At 36.7% G+C, this 23,916-nt stretch overlaps 1 protein-coding gene across 7 annotated transcripts in view; it reads left to right on the top strand.

The window, feature by feature from the left end:
* The window catches only part of cacna1g (calcium channel, voltage-dependent, T type, alpha 1G subunit), a 211,777-nt gene that overhangs the window by 176,298 nt on the left and 11,563 nt on the right, over positions 1–23,916 (top strand). For all 7 annotated transcript variants that reach the window (XM_026276274.1, XM_026276275.1, XM_026276272.1 and 4 more), the window contains 9 exons: positions 10,021–10,172; positions 11,631–11,740; positions 13,586–13,719; positions 14,784–14,854; positions 16,659–16,737; positions 19,003–19,124; positions 19,260–19,673; positions 21,924–22,067; positions 23,418–23,540. In XM_026276274.1, the coding sequence (XP_026132059.1) occupies positions 10,021–10,172; positions 11,631–11,740; positions 13,586–13,719; positions 14,784–14,854; positions 16,659–16,737; positions 19,003–19,124; positions 19,260–19,673; positions 21,924–22,067; positions 23,418–23,540 (1,349 nt within the window). The remainder of the gene's footprint in view (positions 1–10,020; positions 10,173–11,630; positions 11,741–13,585; positions 13,720–14,783; positions 14,855–16,658; positions 16,738–19,002; positions 19,125–19,259; positions 19,674–21,923; positions 22,068–23,417; positions 23,541–23,916) is intronic.

The following is a 23,916-nucleotide window of genomic DNA, read 5'->3' as shown; positions in this document are numbered from 1 at the left end:
CATTTTTTGCTCTCCTTACAGTATGTTTCTGTATGCGTGTTAACAATTTAGCAGCAAATGAAGACTGACGACAGGATGTGGTTTTCCAAAAAAACAAAAAGTTTTACTTCAATCATTTCTTATTGATCTGAAATTGAAGTCACATAAATTACTGTTTACACAACTCCGTTATATTACACTGCTCATTTGTATTACACTGCTCACTTATATCACATTACTCACTTACATGACACCGCTTACTTAAATTACTAGCTTATCTTAAATTTTTCCCTACTTTATGCTTCTTTTGCTCTGTATTTTTTCACCCTCTCTGAGAGATGATGCATTTCGGTGATGCCTGTAGTTGGTCATGTGATGTCCCTCACGCTCTCAGGATGGAACAAAATGCAGCAATAAATGAGCTGAATAAAGCATGCTAGGCTTTTTCTCCGCTCATACCAAGTCCTTGAAAATCCTCGTTTATACAAATCCCGCCCTTTGTAGATACTTGTTTGATGTTTAAATTTGGTCTTGGTGGTCCTAATTCTTTAATTGCCAATTTATCGCTACAACGAATGAATGGTATTTCTTCCAATGACACGATATAATTAATCTGCGCTGAGGTAACGTTCGCCGTGATGTCGATCAGTTCAGCTGACAACTGAATTTGAGTTGGCAAAGGCATAGCTGTCCCCGTCTCTCTCTCTTTTTTTCACATTTGATAAAGATATTAAAGTAGTTTTAATTTTTTTCTTGTTGTAAAAATTCGAATTAGTTTTTAAATATTATTGGATGTCACTGTTCCCACCAGTTGTTGCTCAAGTTAAGGTTATGCACGATTATTAAAGCACGTTCAGGGCTAGCCCTCCCAGAACTCATTGAGATTGCATTGCAGTCTGCAGTTAGAAAAAAATTATCTTTGTATGGAAGTCTATGAGAGCACTCGGGTGTTATTCTCATTTTGACAGAAATCCCCAAAAAACGGGCGGTACTACACAAAATGTGATTCGACGCTGATTGGACTATTTAGAGGCAGAACAAACAGTGTAGAATAGTGAAAGCTAGTGTACCACTGTGGTTGAATGTAAAAGAAAAGAAATCCCTCCCTTTCGTGCATTGGTGGTGCGTCGCCCAATCACACTAATGGGGAAACCGCCACTGATTATTTTTTATTTTTTTTGTCACCAGTGTTTTTGAAGACTCCATATAAAACTACTGATGTAATAATTATTATACATTTGCCCATAGTAATGTATAAAAATTTAGTATTTTAGACATGAACATGTCTTTTACGCTAATAAACAAAGTTATGCATCCACAACAGGAGGAGTCAGTATAGCATCCAGGAATAATAAGTGAAAAGAAAAAAAAAAAACATATTTAATGCACTTCATATGTGTTTGGTATATTTTTTATAAAGCTGTATATGCTTATATATTCTAACATGAGGGTTCTACAGATTAGCCTAGTAGCTATAACTGTTGATTAGCATGCTGTCGTGAGTGTCTGGGTGATCACACTTTTTTTCCAGTTTTTAAACACGGTTCACAGTTTGCTCTGTCAACATTGTTCACACTATGATTGAGTTATGACATAACACTTGGGATTAAAAAATGTCAGGCTCCATTTTCCTTCCAATTATAAGACAAAGTGTTAATTAGTTGACGATTCAGTTACAGTGAGCCTCATTCAGTTTTGGGTTTGTGTTTAGGAGAGGTGGGGGTGTTACCCCCCGCCAGTCTGTCTCTCTCGATTAGCTTCTGTTCCCCTCCTGTTGGACTGCTGTCGCTGCTGTGTGCTCGCGTGTGGGATCAAAGAGCTAGTTAATCATATCACGCTATAGTAGGGCTGAAACCATCTGCCTCTCCTCTACCTGTATCCTCCCCGAGTCGCCATTTATTAGCCCTTCTCTGAGGTACTTCATCAGAAGTGTCCTGCCAGCAGTTTGCCCAGACACACTGTGTTAAAGGAATTCTCCTCCCCAAAATGAAAATGTTGTCATTAATGGCTTACCCCCATGTCGTTCCTAACCCGTAAAAGCTTTGTTCCTCTTCGAAACACAGTTTAAGATATTTTGGATGAAAACCGGGAGGCTTGAGACCGTCTCATATACTACAAAGTATGTTACATTGTCAAAGTACAGAATAATTTAATAAAAACAAAATTAAAATAATGAATCATTTAAAGTTAAATTACCTTTTCCAGTGTGACTGGGATGATCACTAAATGCTGAAGTATGGATTCTGCTTACCCTTTTAAATATTTAATTCAGTTTATTTGCATAGTGCTTTGTACAATGCATATTGTTCCAAAGAAGCTTTACAGAAAATAGAAAAACAAATAAGATAAAAGGAAAAGAAAAACAGTGCTAGACAACCCCCCAGTGAGTAAGCCAAAGGAAAAGATTGGCTAGGAAAAACACCATAGGATTTCAAGGATAATAATTTCTTGAAATAAGAAATAATCTTTTAAAATATTAGTATTATTTATTTTGTTTATTTTTGCTGCTTAACTCAAAACGAAATGAATACATATCTGCATATCATATGACTATATGGTGGGATTTTATTTATTTATTATTATTATTATTATTTATTTATTTTCTTCACCTTTTTTTTTGGGGGGGGGGTCTGTTATTTTTTTAGAACATGAAAAAAATGTATTAAAGAAAAAATTACTACATTCTTATTCATAGTTTGAAGCGCAGTCAAATTAGTTAAAACATGTAATTTATGAACTGGAATGTGTAGAACCTCATAAATGATGGATGTTATAATTCTGCCATTCTGCAGGCATATTCATTGGATTCCATGCACATAATCTATAGTTACCTTGAAAAACTTGCCCCTGATTGGAAATACGCCTTAACAAAGAATATAATGTCAAGATTTAATTTGTCTTTATGCATCCATTTAGAACTGGTGACAACCCACCAATCTTTCTTTTAATCTCTAGCAGGCAAGTATATAGTCTCTCGACTGTTACTGGGGTAGCCATGAGATGGCGAGTGACAGAGGGAGAAAATGAAATTACTAAGTGTCGTGTAACCTCCACTCTTGGCAGCAGAAGGCAACACGGTTGCTTATGTAACCTGGCAGCTCCAAACACCATTTCCTTTCTTCCTACTGCAAGTGAAAATGACTCTTCTTTATGTAACTTGAGCAAGCAACAGCCCCTCAAATTGAACAGATGGCATAACGTTTTCAGCTGAAAGAGTTACCTTTGCTCTGATATATGTCAAGATGTGATCCTTTACCTCTAGATAGTTAGTGTATAAGCTCTCTTGACTTTCTAACAGAGTCATAGTTGAACATAACACATGCTTTATGCAGTTTGTGATTAGGAAATGCATGGGTGGGTTTTATAAAGCCCATGTTACATTCCAAAACTGTACTGTATATAAATAAAAACATCTGAATTGAAATATTCTGCTACCTCGTGTAAGGAAACATCCAACTTAGAGTTTGATTCTGATTTAAAATGCACACACAGTGTCCTACATTTCAGCAGACTCATGCCTTTTGGCAGGAAGTGCACCTAATCTCTTTATGGGTCTTCATGGTTCATTCAGTAGGGAGTAGGATTATTAACTTAATAGATGGAGAACGGAGTTAAAATTCTCTTCTGCGAGAGAGTTGTTGTAACCTCTTGGTGCTACATGATCTTTTTGTAACCTCTCAGAGTTGTGTACTGATACAGCTGGTTTGTTTGGAAGTGGAGGCTTGAAAAATGCCAGCCGAGAGAGAGATGTAACGCTGTCTGGGTGGTTAAGCAAGCCATGTGAGCTTTTCTGCTGAAGTATTAACACTTGAGCAGTACAAGTGATCAGTGTTTAAAAAAAATTATATATCGATGGGGTGATTATATGATATTTATGTGATTTGTCTTGTAAATTATACTAGTTTTAGTAGAATCAGTAGTTGTAGACACATTTAATTATTGTTCTGCAAATTTTTGTGGGTGAAAACCAGTCATTTTCATAGGAATCCATGCAATTGACTGTTCGCAAAGAGATTGATTGACAGGTGATCTGACCAATCATAACGGCAAATCAGCCATCTTGTCCAACAAAAAATCAGACGGGAGAGTAGATTAACTTCAGTGCACTTAAACTTTGTGTGTATTGACATCTTTCTGTGTTTGAAATACAATACGATCTGATGTTCAGTCATGTTTATTGTGGTTACATTTTAGTAAAGCTTAAGTAAATATGAAAAGACAATCGATTCACATGTCGCTTGAACTGAGGTGCTACAGTGATCTGTCATGACATATTAAAGAGCCACAAATGGTATTTATTGTTTGAATTTCTTAAAAAAAAAAGTACACAATTTGAAAGCTGAGACTTTGTTTCATACTAGAATTAACATGCTCTGTCTTGTCTGTCAGTGCGTTAGTATCGCTTAAAGCTCTAGCGGTTAATAAACAGAACTGCTTGTGTCTTGCGGAAGAACATTGTAGTCGGAACTACTCTCTGTTTATGTCTATGAAGAATCACAAAGTTACTGGGTTACTCCGCCGCGGTATCCCCGAAGCAATCTAAAATAGTCTGAATATAAACACTTATTATAGGTGCACCCTAGTGATTCAGGACAAGCTAAAAACACGGTTTGGAAAATGGATTCATGGTGTACTCGCTTATTATATACATTTTTCTACATTTTGAACACAAACAAAGTTACGGACCGCAGCTCTGATTGGTTGATTTGTACCGGGAGCGGATGACTTTCTGCAAATGGCAATAGGACCACTGGGAGGAGCCAGAGGAGCTTGATTTTTTTCACAGATTATCTGTCTCATATTCTACTGTCAGGACATAATGACAGGTTTAACAAATATGTAAAAAATATATTTTTACAAAAGTTACCTATTGCAGCTTTAAAGCATCGCTTTTTATGAAAATACAGTGTTAAACATTAAATGAACATTTATAATAACAGCTTTATTTTTAATCCAGTTCCTTTACTGTACAAATCTCTACACTTAAATTAATCAGACTTTGCAGTGCAATTATAGAAAAGTGCATTTAAGTATTGTGCTGGGCTGTAAAGTGGTGTATGCAAAACAATGTGACATAAAAACAGTGTTTGTCACAAAATGTTAGTGGAAAAGCTGCACTGCTTTGTGTCACTTGCTAGTTTCTTCCCAATGGCAACATCATAAACATTCATCCCAAGTATAGAGAGTAGCATAGTGTTGCAACAAGTTCCAGAATTGCTCTAAAAGCATAAGCTGAGAGTGATACGTTTTTTTTCTTTTAATGTAGTTACTCTCTCTGTCTCTCTCTCTGGACTAACGGTGTTTGTATTTGGATGTTCTATGATGAGAAAGGATTGGATTATTTTTCCTTTTGCTGTTATAAACAAGGGTTGACTTACTGTCGCGTACCAAACATATGACCTCGGATGTGACACATTCATTGTTTTAGAATTGTCAGATATGTCAGGCAATCTAACTAACCTCTCATGTTGAGTAATATAGAATGACATCACTCTTGCGGCTCTCTGCACTTCATCACCGTTGCCCATCCACCAGCCTCTGCCATTCAGCCTCCATCTCAAACGGCCCATTTTGCTCAAGTCAGACTCAGAAAGAAAGTGTGGTTTGTCTGCCAGCATGATATATTATGTGTGTCTGTGTGTTTCTCACCCTAATCTATCCTACAGTATATGTTTGTCAGTGTTAGTGTATGTGTGTTTTCTTTATCATGGCCTCCCATTATTGAAGATTTCTTTAAAAAATGTTGCTTGCCTTCAATTTCTACTCTTCCTTGTTATTTTTTACCGTTTTGCCCTTTTTAAGCAGGCATTTAGTCTGTCATTTCCTGTTGTTTTTGATTCGGTGGGTGCTGGCATTTTGTGCCAAATAAAAAGTGAACAAGTGCAGGGCCTCTGCCAAACTAATTTTTGCATTGGGATGCATCAGCAGTATGTCCAGCAGACATCGACTCATTACTTTAGGAGCAACTCATTGACCATGCACTTCAGGGAGGTAAAACCAGCCTCAATTAAAAACCGTACAGCGTAAAACAAATGAAGCTGCAATTTGCTGCCTTTGCTTTCAGATGGCTGTTTTTATCATCTCTGCTTTTTCCCCTTTCTATTTTTGTCTGACATTTTGCCATGCAGGCTTTAGATTTTTTCTCTGGCTCTTCCTTTAAATAACAGTCTAGTCCTCCCACTGCCCACAATTCCCCAGTGCTCATGACTTTCACCCCACTTGACCCATGAAGTTTGAATAATGGATAGATCTTTCCCCGAACACATTGCTCAGTGGTGCAGTTGCAAGTATCACTTTATAAGGCTACGTTAGCCTTTAGAACATCATTAATGAGCACCTTCAGGCCCTCAAAATCATGAACCATTTTGCTATATTTTAGGGTGTTTGTAGTACAAATTATGTAGATAATGGATCATAGTTTGTCTGTATTTCCCAACTGACTTAGCTTCTGAGGTACTAGCTGCTATGTGGTTAATTTCTTGGATCGATACCTTCTACATCTTTTCTCTTCTCTCTTATGCACCGTTAAAATGTTTCCTGAAAGGACTTTGGACCTCCTAAAAGATGGTAGTTGAGTTAGACATTTACCCAAAAATAAATGCTGTAACTAGGGTTTCATGTTTATCTTATATTTATATATTTCAGCATCTTACATGTTTTTTCTGATGGATCTATTTGATTTTTTATTTGATTTTATGGGGTCCAGAGTTCCTCGTTTTAAAGTTTCTTTTAAGAGCCTTTTTCCTCCAAGTGCACGTGAGCTGCGGCAAAACCAGAATCAAGTCAAAAGCATCAAGACCAGCATGAAGTCTCAGTGGGACCAGAAGGCCAAGAGATTTGTTGTTGCACCCTTCTTTTTGGGACTGATGGGTATTGCATTGAGTTTTACAGTTAGCCTGTCCAAGACTGGTGGGCGACCAGCGTTTTGTGGCTATATTCAAATGTGGTATCATTCAGCCCAAAACCCTTAAATTGCTTCACCCAATAATCTGGCCGTTGTTCTCAAATATATTCATAGATGGAATTGGAATGGGCTAAAATTGCCATCTAAGCAAAGAATGTCTCATTAAATCATAGTCATGGTATCATTAGCTTGTGCCACAAAAATAGAGAGACGGAGATGGAGAGGTCCAAGACCCACATTCTCCACCGCTATTTCATTCTTCTCGCGTAGGTTAAAAATAGTTTTGATCCATTTTCCCTCACTTTAAATTCTGTTTAAGCTGATTTGGCTGATGTGGACGTTAGCTGGACTCATTGCAATGGCATGACATCAGAGAGGCACCGCTGCCAATAGGAAACAAAAGTTCAATCCATTTTCCATAAATTGGATGCCAAAACCTTCACTTTCTACAACTTTTTTTTATTTATTTTTTTAGTTGGGGCACAAAAGGCCATCTGATATGAAGCTCTTTCATTAAACTCAGTGCAGTACTCAGTGGATACAAACATCCGGTTATGGAGACCGCTTTCCCTCTTTCACTGATTTCTTAGTATTATTATTGTGCTTAGCATGATTGGAATCAGCAATGTGAGCCAATCAAAACTGAGTTTTGTCCCACCAGCATTAAGAGCTTTTTTGAATGAAAGTGTATAAAGGGAGAGCGTCTCAATACAGAGGGTAGGAGGGAAGCAGATGAGTGGGGATGTCCTGTGGGAGCTGACCTGTCTACTGTAAAACCAGGCTGTGAACATACACCTGTTCCCATCCCAACCGTCCCCCGTAATTGAGCACCTCTGAAACTGGGGCAGTCAACACAGCAAGTTTCAGTCCCAGTGAACGGTTTTGGTTGCTGCCCCCTAGAAACTCTTGTCTGCAGCCCAAATAAATTAATTTATAACACATGGGTTAAAGAGCAGAACACTGACCTCATCTCAGATTTTGCTAGATCCTAGGAGTCATAAAAAAAATAACAATAACTAAGGTAAATAAATAAATAGCAACCAACATTGCAAAGTTTAGCCAAGTCTGGACGTTTAGGATTCATAAATTGTACATTATGAAGCAAAGGTAATGTTGTGTCAGCACATTTAAAAACACCAGGAGCATGGCTTCTATTAGCAGTATTAAAGCCAGATGGGCTAGAAGATTCCTTCGGTAATTAACCCCAGAACCGGTTTCACTGGTATCTCATCCTGAGAACTCACACTAGTGACCCCATATACGTCATATGCATATTTAAAAAGTATCACTTGTAGAAAATGTATCATAAAAATATGATATGGATTTATACATTAAATAAACAAGAAGTGAATATCAAGTAAATTACATTCAAAACCATATTTCAAAAAAATTATCAGTGATTCAATGACTCCCACTCACAAACATATTAGCATATTAGCGCACTACTCCAACTATTTTTAATTTGGAAGTACTAGGGTATTATTCTAGTATTTTGCTTCAACATAATTGTTTTATACTTGAAGAAATCAGCCCTCTTGAGTTGAATGAATGAATGAATGAAGTCTCACTCATAAAGATAATAATCACAACTTAGTTCACATAAATGTATACACAAATGCTATTGTAGAATATAAATATAATTAAAATAACACCGGTGACCTAGTCATCACCAATGCAAAGACACCAAGTCTGTGTAGAACAAATACTGCTGATGTGGCACCATTATATATATAAAAAAAGAAAAGGTTGAATGCAACACCTGTTCCTTTGGTCCAGTGGCTGGTGCCAGAAAAAGCCTGCCTAATGGGCTGACAGGACCACAGGGAACACAGCTGCCGCTCACAGCCCTGTCTGTGTGCTGAGATGATAAGCCCCCCGGCCCCCCGCTGCTCTGCCACCCCTCCTGTCCTCTCCATCCTCTGCAAACAAGAGAGAGAAACCACAAAGAATAGAAATGGATCAAAAGAACTAGCATATGCACAATTCCATCCAAACGGAATGGAGTTCCTTTTATGTCTCAGGGAATCTCATTAGAAAATCCATGACAGTAGGACAATTTGTTTTTGTTGAGGTGTCTGTGAGTGAGCAGATCTCAGGCATCCAGGCCCCTCTTTCTGGGCTCCTCTGCCTTTGATCTGATATTTGGGACAGACCACAGAAACATAATCACGGTTAAAGGAAAAGTTCACACAAAAATGAAAATTGTCACTTACTCAGCCTCATTTAGCTCAAACACACTATGACTTTCTTCTGCGCTATTCAAAGAGACATTTTGAAGGCTGTTTCAAACTCATCAAAAGCACCACTACCAAAGTATCACAAAAGCGGTTCATACAAATTTTGGAACTATATTACAAGTCATATAGTAGCTTTGTGTGAGAAACAGGATGCAAGTATGTTGTTACTCACTGAAAGATTTAGATTTGTAAATAAGACATGCTTTTGAATCATCATTTTGGGTCAATAAATGATCCGTATCATAAAACTAAATTGAATGAGTCTTTCACAGATTTGACTGATCCAGTTTTCAAGTTCAACTCACTGACTTGATGATACAGTTGCAGTGAATAATGTTGGCTTATTGTTAATCTAGCTGAATTTGTTATTACTCCCTGAAACGTTCAGATTAAATAAATACTATGAATGATCCAATTCATAAGATGAATAATTGTTTTGCAAATTTAACTGATCAGGTTCTCAGGACTTGATTCAGCTGCAGTGATTAACACCGATTCGCTTTATTTCCTCACACTTCTAAAACTTTAAATGTGACGCAAGTCATGTGGACCATTTTAAGACACGTTTATGATGCATTTACACCATTTTTAGAAACTAAAAACTTTGTCATTTGTAATTCACGCACAAAAAGCGGCCAGCACAGCCTTTTGAATCTCTTCTTTGTATTCCACAGAAGAAATAATGTCAAACAGGTTTGAAACATTATGAGGATGAGTAAGTCAATTTTCATTTCTGGATAAACTTGTACACATATAGAATGATCCACTGTACCTCTTTTCTTCTCTTTCCCACTGCTTCTTTCCCTCCTCTTTTCTCAGTGTGAGCATGAGTGTGTACAAAACAATGTTTGTTTTAGTCTTGTTATTTCATGATTCCTCCCTGTTCCCATGGTTCTTCAGAAGCCCAGAGTAAACCCTATTACTCCGATTACTCACCTACACGGCTTCTCATCCACAAGATATGCACCAGCCACTATCTGGACCTGTTCATCACAATTGTCATCGGGCTCAATGTTATCACCATGTCCATGGAGCACTACCATCAACCTAAGGTACTTCTTGCCAGTAGTGAGAGTGAGTGCGCTTGTTGATATTCCATTAAGGAAATGAACTCGCCGGTTATGTAACTGCAAACAATGTTACTCTAAGTTCAACTCACTGCTATCTCATTTTATGGCTCTGCATAATATTTGCTGATTAGGCAGCTGATGTTTATGTCTTTTTGTTGTACCGCATTTTGATTATATCATAGCAGTAAGTATATAATCTTTATCTTTATATTATTATACTTATTTGCCCTTTCATTGTGCTGCTTCAGGACATTTTGTACCGTTGCCTGTGTCTAAAAAAGCCAAATGAGAGCAATGCCTTACCAAAATAAACCACACTGTAGTGTATGCAGTGAAATGGATGCATATTCCCTCATCTGTCTTTTCCTTCCTCATAACACTACAGAGACTAATTCATGAATATTCAAATAGACGACTAAAACAATAACACGAGTTAGAAGATATGCTCTGGGAGTTTGGATTGGATTTCTGTTAATCATTTGGGTGGTGTGATGTGTTCTTGTAAAGTGCTTTTTATTCATTAGTTTATGATAAAGGTCAGTTTTGAGGGTAAAAGACCACTATAAATTAAAATGGACGGTTTTGTGGTTCTTTCAAAAGGTAGGAAGTTAGAAAAACAGAAAACCTTTTTGAAATTATTTATTAATTTGTTTTGGTGTATTTTTTATTGTATTAGAATTTATGTATTTGTGTTTTAAAGAAGTTTTAATTATTTAATTGATAAAACTAGACATTACATTGGATTTTAAAATGTTTTATAATATTCTGTATAATTTTAATGTTATATATATATATATATATATATATTTTTTTTTTTTTTTATTATTATTTTTCTTTTTTCTTTTTTTTTTTTTTTTTTCTTTTTTTGGTTGGTAGGTATCTATCCTTAAATCAAAACTGGTGTTTACTATTCCTATTAGACAACTCTGTAGCGACGCTTCCCAGGGTTTTCACCCATCATTAATGAAGGTCTGAAACCTCACCGGTGGCTATAAATAGAAGTCTGTTTTAATTAGAGCCCCGCTGTCCAGCAGAATCATTGAGGAAGTGGAGCAAAGGGGATTGTTAGGCTTTGACCACTTACACACTCATTCCGTGAACAGAATCAATTGATTTTCTGGTGCATCGTCACACTTAGCCTGACATTAATTACTGTGTGGTGGACCGGGGAGAGGCCAGACTCCTGGAAATGTCCAGTGACTATCAGACCCTGAAGATGCCAGTTCATTATTGGTGCCTCTTTTGGGCTAATCTGGCCACCTTTGATAACTCCTCATCTTTTCTGCTTATTGATAATGGAATCACTCATTCAGCCATCATTTGACCTGTTGTTAATTAATGTGTTAATACATTTTTTTTGAAAGAGAGGGTACATTCTTGTTTTAAGATTTGTTGCTTCTGTACTTTCACTATTGCATCTTCTCTTTCCGGTTTTAACAGGTTCTGGATGAGGCTTTGAAGATCTGTAACTACATTTTTACAATCATATTTGTCCTAGAATCCGTCTTCAAGCTTGTTGCATTTGGATTTCGCCGCTTCTTCAAGGACAGGTAGTAGATTTGAAAATCTCAAAAGTTATATTTGAGGTAGTTGATCCAAACCAAATCAAATTTAAAGGAAATCCATTTCCATGGAGGTCCAACATCCCTATCAGTGCATCCCAATTTTTTTTTTTTTTTTTTTTGTAAACGCAATAGGGTTTGTTAGTATTCCTGAAGCCACATCCTTTGAAATGATATCACAGCTTTGAGATTCCTTGGTTTGCCTCAGACTGTCAGAAACACACCGAGGGCTGAATGCACTGGCGTCTGTGGTGAAAAGCCAGAACCGAATTTATATCACTTGTGGTTTTGGTAAAAGAAACCCCTCTTGAGTATCCAAATTCAGACTGCCTGGGGCTTAAACAATGAGAAAGCATCCTAAAAGGCATTTATTCCTCTTAAATTATTAACAAATTAATACATTTTAATACGCATAGCATATTTATAGGCCACACATATTTTCTGTATAGAGTCTGAATGATCCATTAAACTTTTAATTCGTTTTGAATTACCAGTCAATATGGGGATTAGGTCATTTACTGAAGTTGATAGGCCATTAGAAGTTCTCATGTAATCAGCTTTTTCTTTCAGTACCGTAATAAATAGCATATGATGTCAATGTATTCCCAGATCCATAATCCATGTAGAAATGTAAAGCAGCTATTTGCATACTAATGAGAACTTTGGCACAACATAATTGATATGATTTTAAAACAGATCTCTCAACATAGACCCTCCCATGAGTTCAAACTAATGTTAGACATTTCAGAACATGCTGTTCAGGAGGTGAAGGTTTGAGAGTTTTATTGATTTACAACATTGGAAATGGCTTTCTGTTACTTTGATCAGCTCTTTCATGCAACACTCTCCAAGTCTGCAGGGATGGAGGATTGGGAGTACGCTTTGATCACTGAGCCCCTTTAGTGAGCAAAACTGGTGGGAAAAATGTCGAAACACTTTGTGTTAATCATTTGACTTAAATTTCCCCACATCTAATGAAACACCTCTCGTGGCTGCAGGCCCCAGAAAATGTAGGTGTCCTAAAACAGGCTCACCCATGACAGTGTTATATTTGACCCTCAGAGGGAGTTATTTAAAGTTAGCCGCAAAGTTTGAAGCCATATTTAGACAATGAAAATGCTGAGAAGTCTGCTGGAAAAGAGAAGTAACATCCAGGGTCCAATAAGGGTTGTTTGCACAAAATGAAGTTTTAAATTCTCATCGCTTTCCATTTTTGAAATCGTGTTGCACACCTTTCCTGGTGTAATTTTAAGGATTTTCCACCTTCAAGTCGTTTTAAATTGTAAGATTGAGGAAATCCTACTGTGATATTGAAGTGATAAAAAAAATTAGCACATTGGGAAGTCATTCTCTTAAAAAAAAATAAAAAAAAGACACTGAAATTTCCTTCTTATGTGGCAAAGAAAGTAGTTCCAACAAAGAAAGGATGCACTTGACAGTGGAGAATTATGGATAATGTTATGTTGCATAAACCAGCTAAATGTGTTCATCAACAGTATACAAAATAAATTGTCACATCAATGTAAAACAATTTTTTTCATAAAACTTAATTTATTAATTAAATGTCATTTAATATAGATTAAATAAATATTATTAAAATACAGTAAATTGTAAGAAGTTTTCTTAAATAACAATTGAATAATTTTATGTCATTAATTTAATTTAATCCAGTATTTTTTTTTATCCCAAGTTAATATAAAATTCATGTGAGCACATCTTATAAATATGATCATTCTGACATGACTTGAAGGCAGCATTGCTCTCTTTTATTTACTATTCATAATTTATACATAATTGCTATTTAAAACTAATGAAATGAGTGTCTTCACGCAGGTGGAACCAGTTGGATCTTGCCATTGTTCTGTTGTCTATCATGGGCATAACACTGGAAGAAATCGAGGTCAATGCTTCCCTTCCCATCAACCCCACCATCATTCGCATCATGAGGGTGCTGCGGATCGCTCGTGGTTTGTATTCTCTGCCCTCTTATCTTCCGTACCACCATTGTCCATTTTCCTTCCTGCAAAAGTTTACACTCCTCAGCTCTCTGCCTTTTAGCCTCAGTAGATCAGACCCGGTTGTGTATGTCACCCTTGGGATCTCTGTTGTTTCACAGACTGCTCAGCAGAAGCCGTAGTCTGTGTAGAATAGTCCAGATGGCTGTAATGAGAAATTCAGTTCACACAGCCACTCTACTTATTTCTTACACACACACTCACAAGCTTATACGCTCACAACACACACAGTGTGGGAAGCTAGGGTGCTTGTCTACTTGGAACGATTATTCTTCCTCTAATGAAAGAGCTGCTGGGTGAGTCTTTATTGATTATTCCCTCAACAGAGATGGCCAAGCAAACACACCTGCTCAAATGTCTTGTGTTCTGTGTGTGTGTGTACGCATACACAGCCTATTTCTTCCTGGACTCATTCAGACATTCCTGTAATGAAATTCACAGGCATCATCCACTTATAGCTATGATTGCAATTAACCAAACCTCCACAGCAGCATCTCTTGCGCGGCTGAATGGCCTTGTCATCAACATCATTAAAGCTCCGTGTGTGTAGTGCACGACCCCAATAATAACATGCTCTGTGATCTGACCACTGTGAAAATTACATGAGAATTAGTTTCCACTGGCCACATTTAAAGAAACTCCACTGTGTGTGTATTGTTTGCTGTCTTTTCTATTAAAAGGTTGAGACACAGTTTGAGGTTTTAGTATTTTATTGTTCCCAAAGGCCACTTTGTCAATTTTAATAAGTGAAATTTAGTTTTACTCCTATTTGTAATACATTTAATTAACTGGGGTCAGCATTTATTTTATTTTATTTTTTTGGACTTTAAGCAAATTAAATTGATAAAAAGTAACATGTATAATGTTACACAAGATTTCTGCCTCAAATAAATCCACAACTGTTTTTTTTTTTCACAGTAAGTGCACTTGTAAACAAAAAGTGTATTTGAAATGGTCTTTTCATGTAGGCTATATGAGTACAGTATATACAGTAAGTGGTCTCTCTCTTCTTTCAGTGCTGAAGCTGCTCAAAATGGCTGTGGGAATGCGGGCTCTGCTAGACACTGTGATCCAGGCCCTGCCTCAGGTACCACACCAAACTTTTTTCTGTCTCCTTCACATAGTTCTGCTCTCCACTCATTCAGTGTATCCAGCGCGGTGAAAGAGTGTATCCCGGGCCCCGTTCACCGTTCTTCTGGGGCCCCTCTGCTCTCTAAAGGCCTCATTTACATAGTCAGTCTGCCACGAAGAAGCCACAACAGTGCAGATCAGCTCTGATAGGCTGCTTGGAGAATAGCAGATATTACAGAAGCCAGAGATGCACATTCTTTGATAGCATCAGGCTCCACCGCCACCTGCAGAGTTTTTGATTTGGAAATATGCCGCTCCGCAGGACTCACTATTAATTCCAGTCTCTCCTTTAGCACTCCTCAGATATGCACTTAGATAGTCAGACATGTAATTCTACTTTAACTAATTGTCACTAATTGGATTAGATCGTGTTCAGCCGTCACCTGATCTCAGCATCACCTCCTAAAGTAATTTCACACTGGCGCTTTGACTTTCAAACAGTTTGATCTTTTGTATTAAAGTTGCTTTTTTGGTTCTGGGCTATTGATCTACTCTCCCACAATTTGTGAGAGGTGATCCGTAACTGTGTTCTGAGATATCCTGCCAGATTGTGTCAGCTTGCTCGCCGCGTCTTGAATCACTGTGAATCCAGCCAGTGAAGAGTGCACTTAAGAGAGATTAGGGTGGGAAAATAGCCAGACTTGCAAAAAGAAATGTCAGCGCAATCGGATTTGTCAGCACATCTAATCTGATTCTTTTTAATTCCTTTCCGTTTTCCTCAAAATCATGTCTGATCCAGTCGTCTGTGATCACTCTGCATGATTGTTTTGCATGATTCTTCTCCTAATCCAGCCGGGTGTAGGTGGGTTCTTTCTGTTATGCAGTAGCATGTGAATATTACTTGGTTTCTAGATCAGGGTGTACTGCTAGTGTTCCTGTAGCTCAATTGGTAGAGCACTGCGTTATGAAGCGCAAGGTTGGGGGTTTGAATCCCCGGGAACACATGATAGGTAAAAGTTTAATTTTTAATTTAATTTAATTTTAATTTACATTTTTAATTTACTACACTTAAAATAAATAAATAAATAATTTAAATTAATTTGATATAATTTAATGTGTATCTTAAAACATTTTGATAATGTCATACTGATTTCTATAATTTTATATAACACAATGTAATATTTTGTAAGTCAGGCAAAACCAATTTATAACAAAAAACATCACTGAATTATGTTAAATGATATAAAACAGTATTCCCAAGACATGAAAAATTACATATTTATTAATATAATTATTAATTATTAAAATAAATAAATTAAATAAACTAAAAACATTTTATTAATTATAATTAAACAAACCTCTTAAAGTGATGTGGCAAACATGGCAACATTCATTCAAATCAGTGTAGTGAAATTATTTAAAATTCACACCTATGTTTAAGATAATGTGATAACCCATTTTTGAAATTCAATTATTATAATGTATCCAATATAATATGACATGATCGTGACATGAAAAGAGGGAGAAAGAGAAGAAAGAGGGAATTGGAAAACAAGATACCAGATTTGTTCTCTATGAACAAGTCTGGAGCACATGCCTTACTATTTCTACATTAAGCCACAGCTTCAGCATAGTTTGAGTTTTAAGTTTACAAACCCGGCAAGCTCTAATCAGGTGGAACACAGCTGTCATCTTCTCACTTCACGACTCTCTCTTATTGGCTCATCACAGGTGGTATTTCTAGGTCTACCCTGTCAGTTTCCTTTGCGCTCCATGACAAACTCTCCTGGCTTTCTCTCTCTCTCTCTTTCTCTCTACAGGTGGGGAATCTGGGTCTCCTCTTCATGTTGCTCTTCTTCATCTTCGCTGCTCTGGGAGTAGAGCTGTTTGGTGACCTGAGTAAGCACAACAAACACACATAAATAAGGACCATTTTTTCTCATGGTCTAATTCACTCAGACGCAAACACTCCTTCTTACACACACTCACACACACGCAGCTATGCAGTCCTCAGGATCTTCCCATCTAGGTTTTATTTACACTGAAATGTAAATAACTTACATTCCCTAGGGAGAGCGTGACACTACTGCTTGGAGTCCAAAAACTAAAAAATGGAAATATGCTATATTGAAAATATTAAGTTAACTTTAACTAAACCCAGAGTTAAGAAGCCAAAATAACTTTGAGTGTCCCAAATAAAAATCTTTCAATTATTTTCCACCAGTTTTTTCAATATGAGTATTGTAAAAAAAAAATGTATATACTACTTTATACACTATTATAGGCTAGACATAGATGCAACACTTATATATTATATGTTATGGGATCCAACAATCTATTTATTAAGGGGTCCTAAAAACAAATTTCATTCATTTATTTATTCCCTTTATGACGTTGATTAGTCCACTGATGTCGTAACCCTCAAATCCTCTGATGCTTTATAATTATGTTTTAAATTGTTTGATTTATTACTGTTTATTTGTTTTAAATTGCTGTGACATCACTTTGACATATTTCAGAAAGTTTTCCATCCTTGTCTGTAAGGGCAAACCATAAATATGGTACCTGCAGGAGATTTTCTCTAAAATACGTGGCAGGACATTTGGCACTGGTTTACTGAATACAGCCTGCCGTGATTCATTGCAGCTCAGCACAATACCAGGGTTGATGTCATTTCCATTTCCAATCAGCCGACTCGAGATAAACATAGAGACTTCATAATTCATATCCAGCTTTACAATGCTGTCCAAGTTCAATATATGGTCTGCTGGCTGAACTGAGATTGACTGTCTGCAAGACAAACTTTTTTTTTTGTTTCTTCTCAAATAAGGATCTGTATCGATTAGTGAGATTATTTTAGAAAGATTTATATGTTGGTCTTTATACATATGTTGTGAGACGGCCGCACTTCCAACATATTTGGACATTCAAATGCTATTTTGTCAATAAATATATGGTAATACAGTTAATATAATTTGACACTTTGAATGTACATTTTGTACATATTTCTTCTTGAGTATCGGGTCTCATCTTAAATAGAATAACCTTAATAAACTGGCTCAGACTTCCAATATTTTTTGCTTATGTTGATTTAGAAAATTGCAGTTTGTATATACATTGAAGTTCATGGTACCATCATTCCAAGATCAAAGGAGCTGCATACATAATGAATGTTGTTGTGATTTTAAGAGTTTGGAAAAAAAGATTTAAAGCCATTTTCAATGTTAAATGTAATTTTTTTTTTTTGTAGGACAGTATGTAATATAATCCACAAATGGAGAAAGTTTCAGAGTGCTTGCAATCTGTTTACATCTATATGCTCACGTCAATCTAAATAAATAAATAAATATATATATATATATATATATATATATATATATATATATATATATATATATATATATATATATATATATATATATATATATATTAGGGATGCACGATATTGGATTTTGGCCGATATTCGATATCCCGATATTTTCAAAATAATTTTGGCTGATGCCGATACCGATATCGATATATATACAAATATATACTGATATATTTAAACTTTAATTTTACTGAAGAGAAATCCATGTATCTCTTCTGTACTGATTCTACCATAAATTTATTATTTTACAAATGTAGACAGACATTCACATCTGAAAAACAGGTCAATTATTTCACTTGGAGAATATCGGTTTGGCTCATCGGCAGAAATATTCATATCGGCCGATACCGATAATGGTCATTTTAAGCTTTTATCGGCCGATACCGATATTGTGCCGATATTATCGTGCATCCCATATATATATATATATATATATATATATATATATATATATATATATATATATATATATATATATATATATAGTCATCTGTGGCTTTAACATCCATTGAACCTTTTTTCATTGTGTAAACGTTTCTTTATAGTCAATAAATGTTCCATAAAATTATTCAAATTTTATTTGCCCAAAGAAAACTATGGTTGTTTTAAGAACCGATCACTGTAAGGTTCTCTGGAGAACCTAAAATTGTGTTGCTGTATAAAATTGTGTTGCTTTATATCTGAAAGTGTGTGGGGTAAATAAAAATTTCACTTTTTCACAGGACTGGAAATATGTAGATTAGCACATGCCCAGAACATGTACCTCAGACTATGACATTTTGTTTCTGTCCCAGTATGTGATGAGCGGCACCCCTGTGAAGGTCTTGGCCGTTATGCCACATTCAAGAATTTTGGCATGGCTTTCCTCCTGCTGTTCCGTGTATCCACCGGGGACAACTGGAATGGCATTATGAAGGTGGGACAGTGAAATTCATGGTGAATTTCAATGTTGCACAAGGTTTAATTTTAAATGCATTGCTGTTGTTCTGACTACGGTCGTTAGCAACCTGTTCACCTATCATTTTTTACTCTCTGTGCATCCACGTTGCAGGACACGCTCAGAGACTGCTCCCAAGACACGGGCATCTGCTACAACACGGTGGTGTCCCCCATTTACTTTGTGTCCTTTGTACTGACGGCCCAGTTTGTGCTGGTCAATGTGGTGATTGCTGTGCTCATGAAGCACCTGGAGGAAAGCAACAAAGAGGCTAAGGAGGAGGCTGAGCTAGAAGCTGAGATGGAGCTGTTGGAGGCTGTGGGAGGAGATGGAGGAATACACCGGGGACACATGCAACCTCTCGGACACGGTGACATAGGTGGACCAGGAGGGTCACCATGGATCTCAAGAGACTCTCGAGACATGTCAGGACCTCTCTACCCCACAGACAGCCCACCTGCAGACATACGCAGGGACTCTGAAGATCACATAAAGACAGATCCTGATCCTCCTCATCTGCCATTAGAGGTGAGTGGATGTGAGGTCAGGGGTGTGTTCCTTCAGTGGTGTCCAGGCTCAACACATTGCCATGTTGTATTCTATCACATAAAATACATCTGTAATACCCCCTTGTAGACTTGGAAAAGGTAGTTGCTAACAAGTGGCTAAATGTGGAACAAACGTCATCACACTGATAAAGTAAACTGATCACTCAGGATTTCACAGCTTTGTTTATAATCACACTTTTGCAAACTATTCTTACATAAACTTTTTATTATTATTATTATTACTAAATAAAGAGTGACTGAGTTGTCAGAAGATCAGTGATGGTGTGACCATGATGTAGTTTGTTTATAGCTTACATAATTTGTTTCTTTTTTTTCTTTTTTTACTTCTTTTTTTTTTTTTGTACTTCTGGCGATTGTATGTAGGTTTCAAAATTCATAAAAATGATGTTTATTTGTGAAGGTTATAATGATGAACCGTAAGAATCATGAAAGTCATGAAAGTCCCTTTTTGGTATTATTCCACGTATCATCAGAAAATTTCAGGGTTTACTGGCTTTATATGGTCATGAGAGGAACTCTGCATAGAAGAAGATGGTAAACAATTTTGTTCCTCTAGTCATGTAAACATGTATATTGTTTAAGCCTTGTAGTCCTATCCATAACATTGTGTGCTTAAAAATGTATTTCAGTGGAACGCAGTGCCCCATTGAAGTCTGTTCAAGTGCATATTGTAAACATGGTTTTTCTTTAAGGAAAGTTATTTTTTGTGACAACACCTCAAAAGGATAGTGAATCAAAAAATTTAAATTTAATTTCAAAATGTCATTATTTACTCATCTTTTATGTTGTTTTTACACCTGTATGACTTGTCCTTCTGTGTAAAAAAAGAAAAACTTCACTATTAACTAAGATTATCCTTCTCAAGGAATGTCTTATTTGCTGCTTATTGATCTTAAGTAAGGTAGCTGTCATAGTAGTTAGTTATTGGGGTAGGGTTAAGGGATCTAAAATATGGTCATGCAGAATAAGGAAATAATAAACAGCCAGTATGGATTTACTGTAAAATGCACAATTAAGCAAGTAGTTAACAGTAAAATATTCCCAACAATAGTTGTTGCAACCAATATTATTCAGAATATCTTATTGACATGAGGGTGATTAAATTATGTCAAACTTCACGTTTTTTTGGCTGAACCCTTGAACTTGTAACTGAACATTCTTTTAAAAACATGCTATTTGATATGAATATCTTAATTTTGATGATATATGATATGAATATCTTAATTTTTTCTTGATAATATGCAGCATTTCTTTTCCCACATTGGTTATCACCAGTGTATCCAACTAACAGTTAACTGTTTATTAGTTAAAAAAAAATAACTCGATGCAGACTGAGTATTTGACAGGGCTTTCAGATCATTACTAACATGCAATTTAGGTTTACTAAAAAGGCATGTTTTAAATCACGGGATTGTTATTTTTAAAGTGGGGGAGTCCATTAGTTTCTGTTATTGTCATATGGAGATGTGACTGTTGTTTGCTCCTCATAAATTTAGTGGTCGGAGGTCAGACTGATGCCATGAGAAAGTAGTGATACAGACCTCTTTTGTATGTAGGCTGGCTATTTCCAGAACACCAACTATTTTTTTTTAAGTTAACAATGACATTATCCCTTCAGCTCTCTTCTGAAGTGTGGATGTTTTGCTCGTCATCAGGACAAATGTTCATAGAGCTCTAGTTCCCCCTTGTGGATGTCAGTGGTAGCATCAAAACGTTTTACCTGAGAGCGATGCATATTTGTAAGTTCAGAGCCCAGTACTACATCTGATTAGCACATAATGCATTGTACTACTGATTTAACTAAGAAATGCATCTTAGCTAAACTGGTTTAAAATTATCTGTTCTCTGTCATCACTTAATCACAGTCATGTTGTTGCAAACCTGTATCTCTTTATTCTGAGGAACAGAAGTCCATGGTAAAAAAATTCAACTTTTGTGTTCCATGGGAGACAGATGAGTGACTCAATGATGACATCTTAAAATTTTTTGGCGAACTGTCTGAGTAGCATGTTTATCCTTCAGTAAATCTCTTTTCTGGCTGCTTATGTTATAGTCTACAAACTTCTCTCCTTCCTTCATTTCTCCTCTGTTTTTTCTCTGTGTAATCTCATTCACGTCACCCCTGGTCATCTCCTCTGCCTCTGTCTCTGTCTGTTCTCTTTCTCTCTCTTCCTCATTCATCCTGTCTGTCACATGCTGGGGCTTTTAGCGGAGGCCTATGTTTGATTCAGTTTCCCTGGTGATCCAGGGCTCATTGGAAGGAGAGCTCAGCCTCATGGACAACCTATCTGGCTCCATCTGCCACTACTACGCTCTGCCCCCACTTCCCAGCAAGCACTTCACTGAGAAACAGGTCAATGGCATCCCCGTTTACCCAGCTTTGCCTTGTACTACACTCCTCTGCCTGTCTCTTTCCCTTCTTCTCTCCCTCCTTTTCTCTCTCTGGACCACTTAAACTTACATAATAGCACTGAAGCTTCTTTGTGTCAGTTACAAAACCACCTGTGCACTCTGGGATTTCCAGCACTCTTTAGAAGGCAAGGACTTGGTTCTGCTCCAGTTAAATCCATTTGTTGAAGAATACTTATTTCCGGATCCCATAAGAGTGACAAAGTTTTGCAAAATTGTGTGAACTTTGTGCCTCGTTCCAAAGATCATTAATACCCGAAAAAAAGTGATGGACTCGTCAGGCTGGAGTCAAAGAGGTAATGTGTGGATCGATAAAGAGCTGGACTGCTGTTGAATTATGCAAGGAAATCTCCTTTGGTCTGTTTCACATTGAAATATTTCATTAAATTGCATTAGCATTGCAGTGAGTCTTCTAAAAGCTTCTCTTTTTTTATGTAATTGGAGAATCTGTAACGTCTTTATGGAAATAGCTTGTGCTCTTATTTTGACGACTTTGCAAAAAGTTGTTCCAGCTCAAACTCAATTCGACAATGCAGCATGCAGGATTTTGCCTGCTGATGTTTGAGGATTTGTGAAAGAAACTGCACATTATTTCTCTTTGATGGTAACTGAGTTTGACCTTTTGTTTTTGATCTGACTTTAATGTCTGAGGACTGTTAAACTTCAGGATATCCATCATGGCTACTGAATGAAGGTTATATGCATCCCGTCAGCTGACACTGGAGGCTGTTTCCATGATTTCTGAATTGAACAATTGGTTCTCTTTTCAATTTGTTTTCATGAGTTCATGAGAGTTAATTTGAATTGGAAGTTAAATTGGAATATAAATAGGAAGAATTATAGTATTTGATTTCAAAGAGATTCAACCTAGATTGAATATTTATCTGTCTGTGTCTGTTTATCTAGTCTATAAACCTGCAAAACTTTTAAACAAAGCTTTGTCAAGCCAGCGCTAAAAGTTTGTCTTGACAAACCGTTCTTTCCTAAAAATTGCAGTTAAATGAATTTCTTTGAATTTGAACTCGCATTACATTGAGATTTGAATTGCAATTCTCCATCCTCTTTGCTACATCATTTTAGGGATTGAACTGGAATTTAAAATACTTTCTCAATCCAAATTTGAATGGAACAAAACTCTGGTTTCTACACACTGAACTGTTAAAAATGAACTGGCTTCATCACATTTAGCTGTATTAATTTACTTGCATTAATCTGTGTGATAGCCTGTGCGTGTCTTCTAACTATGCATGTGCTGTCTGCCCGTCTCACTCTTGGCTCGTCTCTTCTTCTTTAGATTCCTCTAGCCGAGATGGAGGCTCTGTCTCTGGCGTCGGAGAAATCCTGGTCCTTAGCTCTGACGGATGACTCTGTCCCAGATGATTTTAACCCTCTCTTACTAACCAGTCAGGAGTGCAATGTATTTAACAGTAGAGCAACATTCATTTTCCACTCCTGCCTCTCAGCCTAACACTGCTTCCAAAGACATCTGCCCTCTCAACCCTGCTTCAGTATTTGACCCTGAATACTTTAGCCCTAGAGATCTTTTAGCCCTATAATAGATGTCCTCGGTTCAATGTTTTAAGATAGTTACAGCAGTTTCAGCTAAATGTTCTTCAGAGTGGCACCTTGAAGGTCCCTTTGGTTTCTTGTTGGTACCTGAAGTTGTGTTAGAACTAAAAGTGTAAAATCGTAGTGACACTACTAACCTAAAAACTAATTTTTACAGTAGCTGCTTTCAAATAAATGCAGGCTTTCCAGTGCTTAACAGTTTTTCTAGAAAATATTTGAATATT

Source organism: Carassius auratus, chromosome 12, assembly GCF_003368295.1.
Source record: "Carassius auratus strain Wakin chromosome 12, ASM336829v1, whole genome shotgun sequence".
NCBI lineage: Eukaryota > Metazoa > Chordata > Actinopteri > Cypriniformes > Cyprinidae > Carassius > Carassius auratus.
The sequence above is the reverse complement of the archived record's forward strand: the minus strand, read 5'-3'. Positions and strand labels throughout refer to the sequence as shown.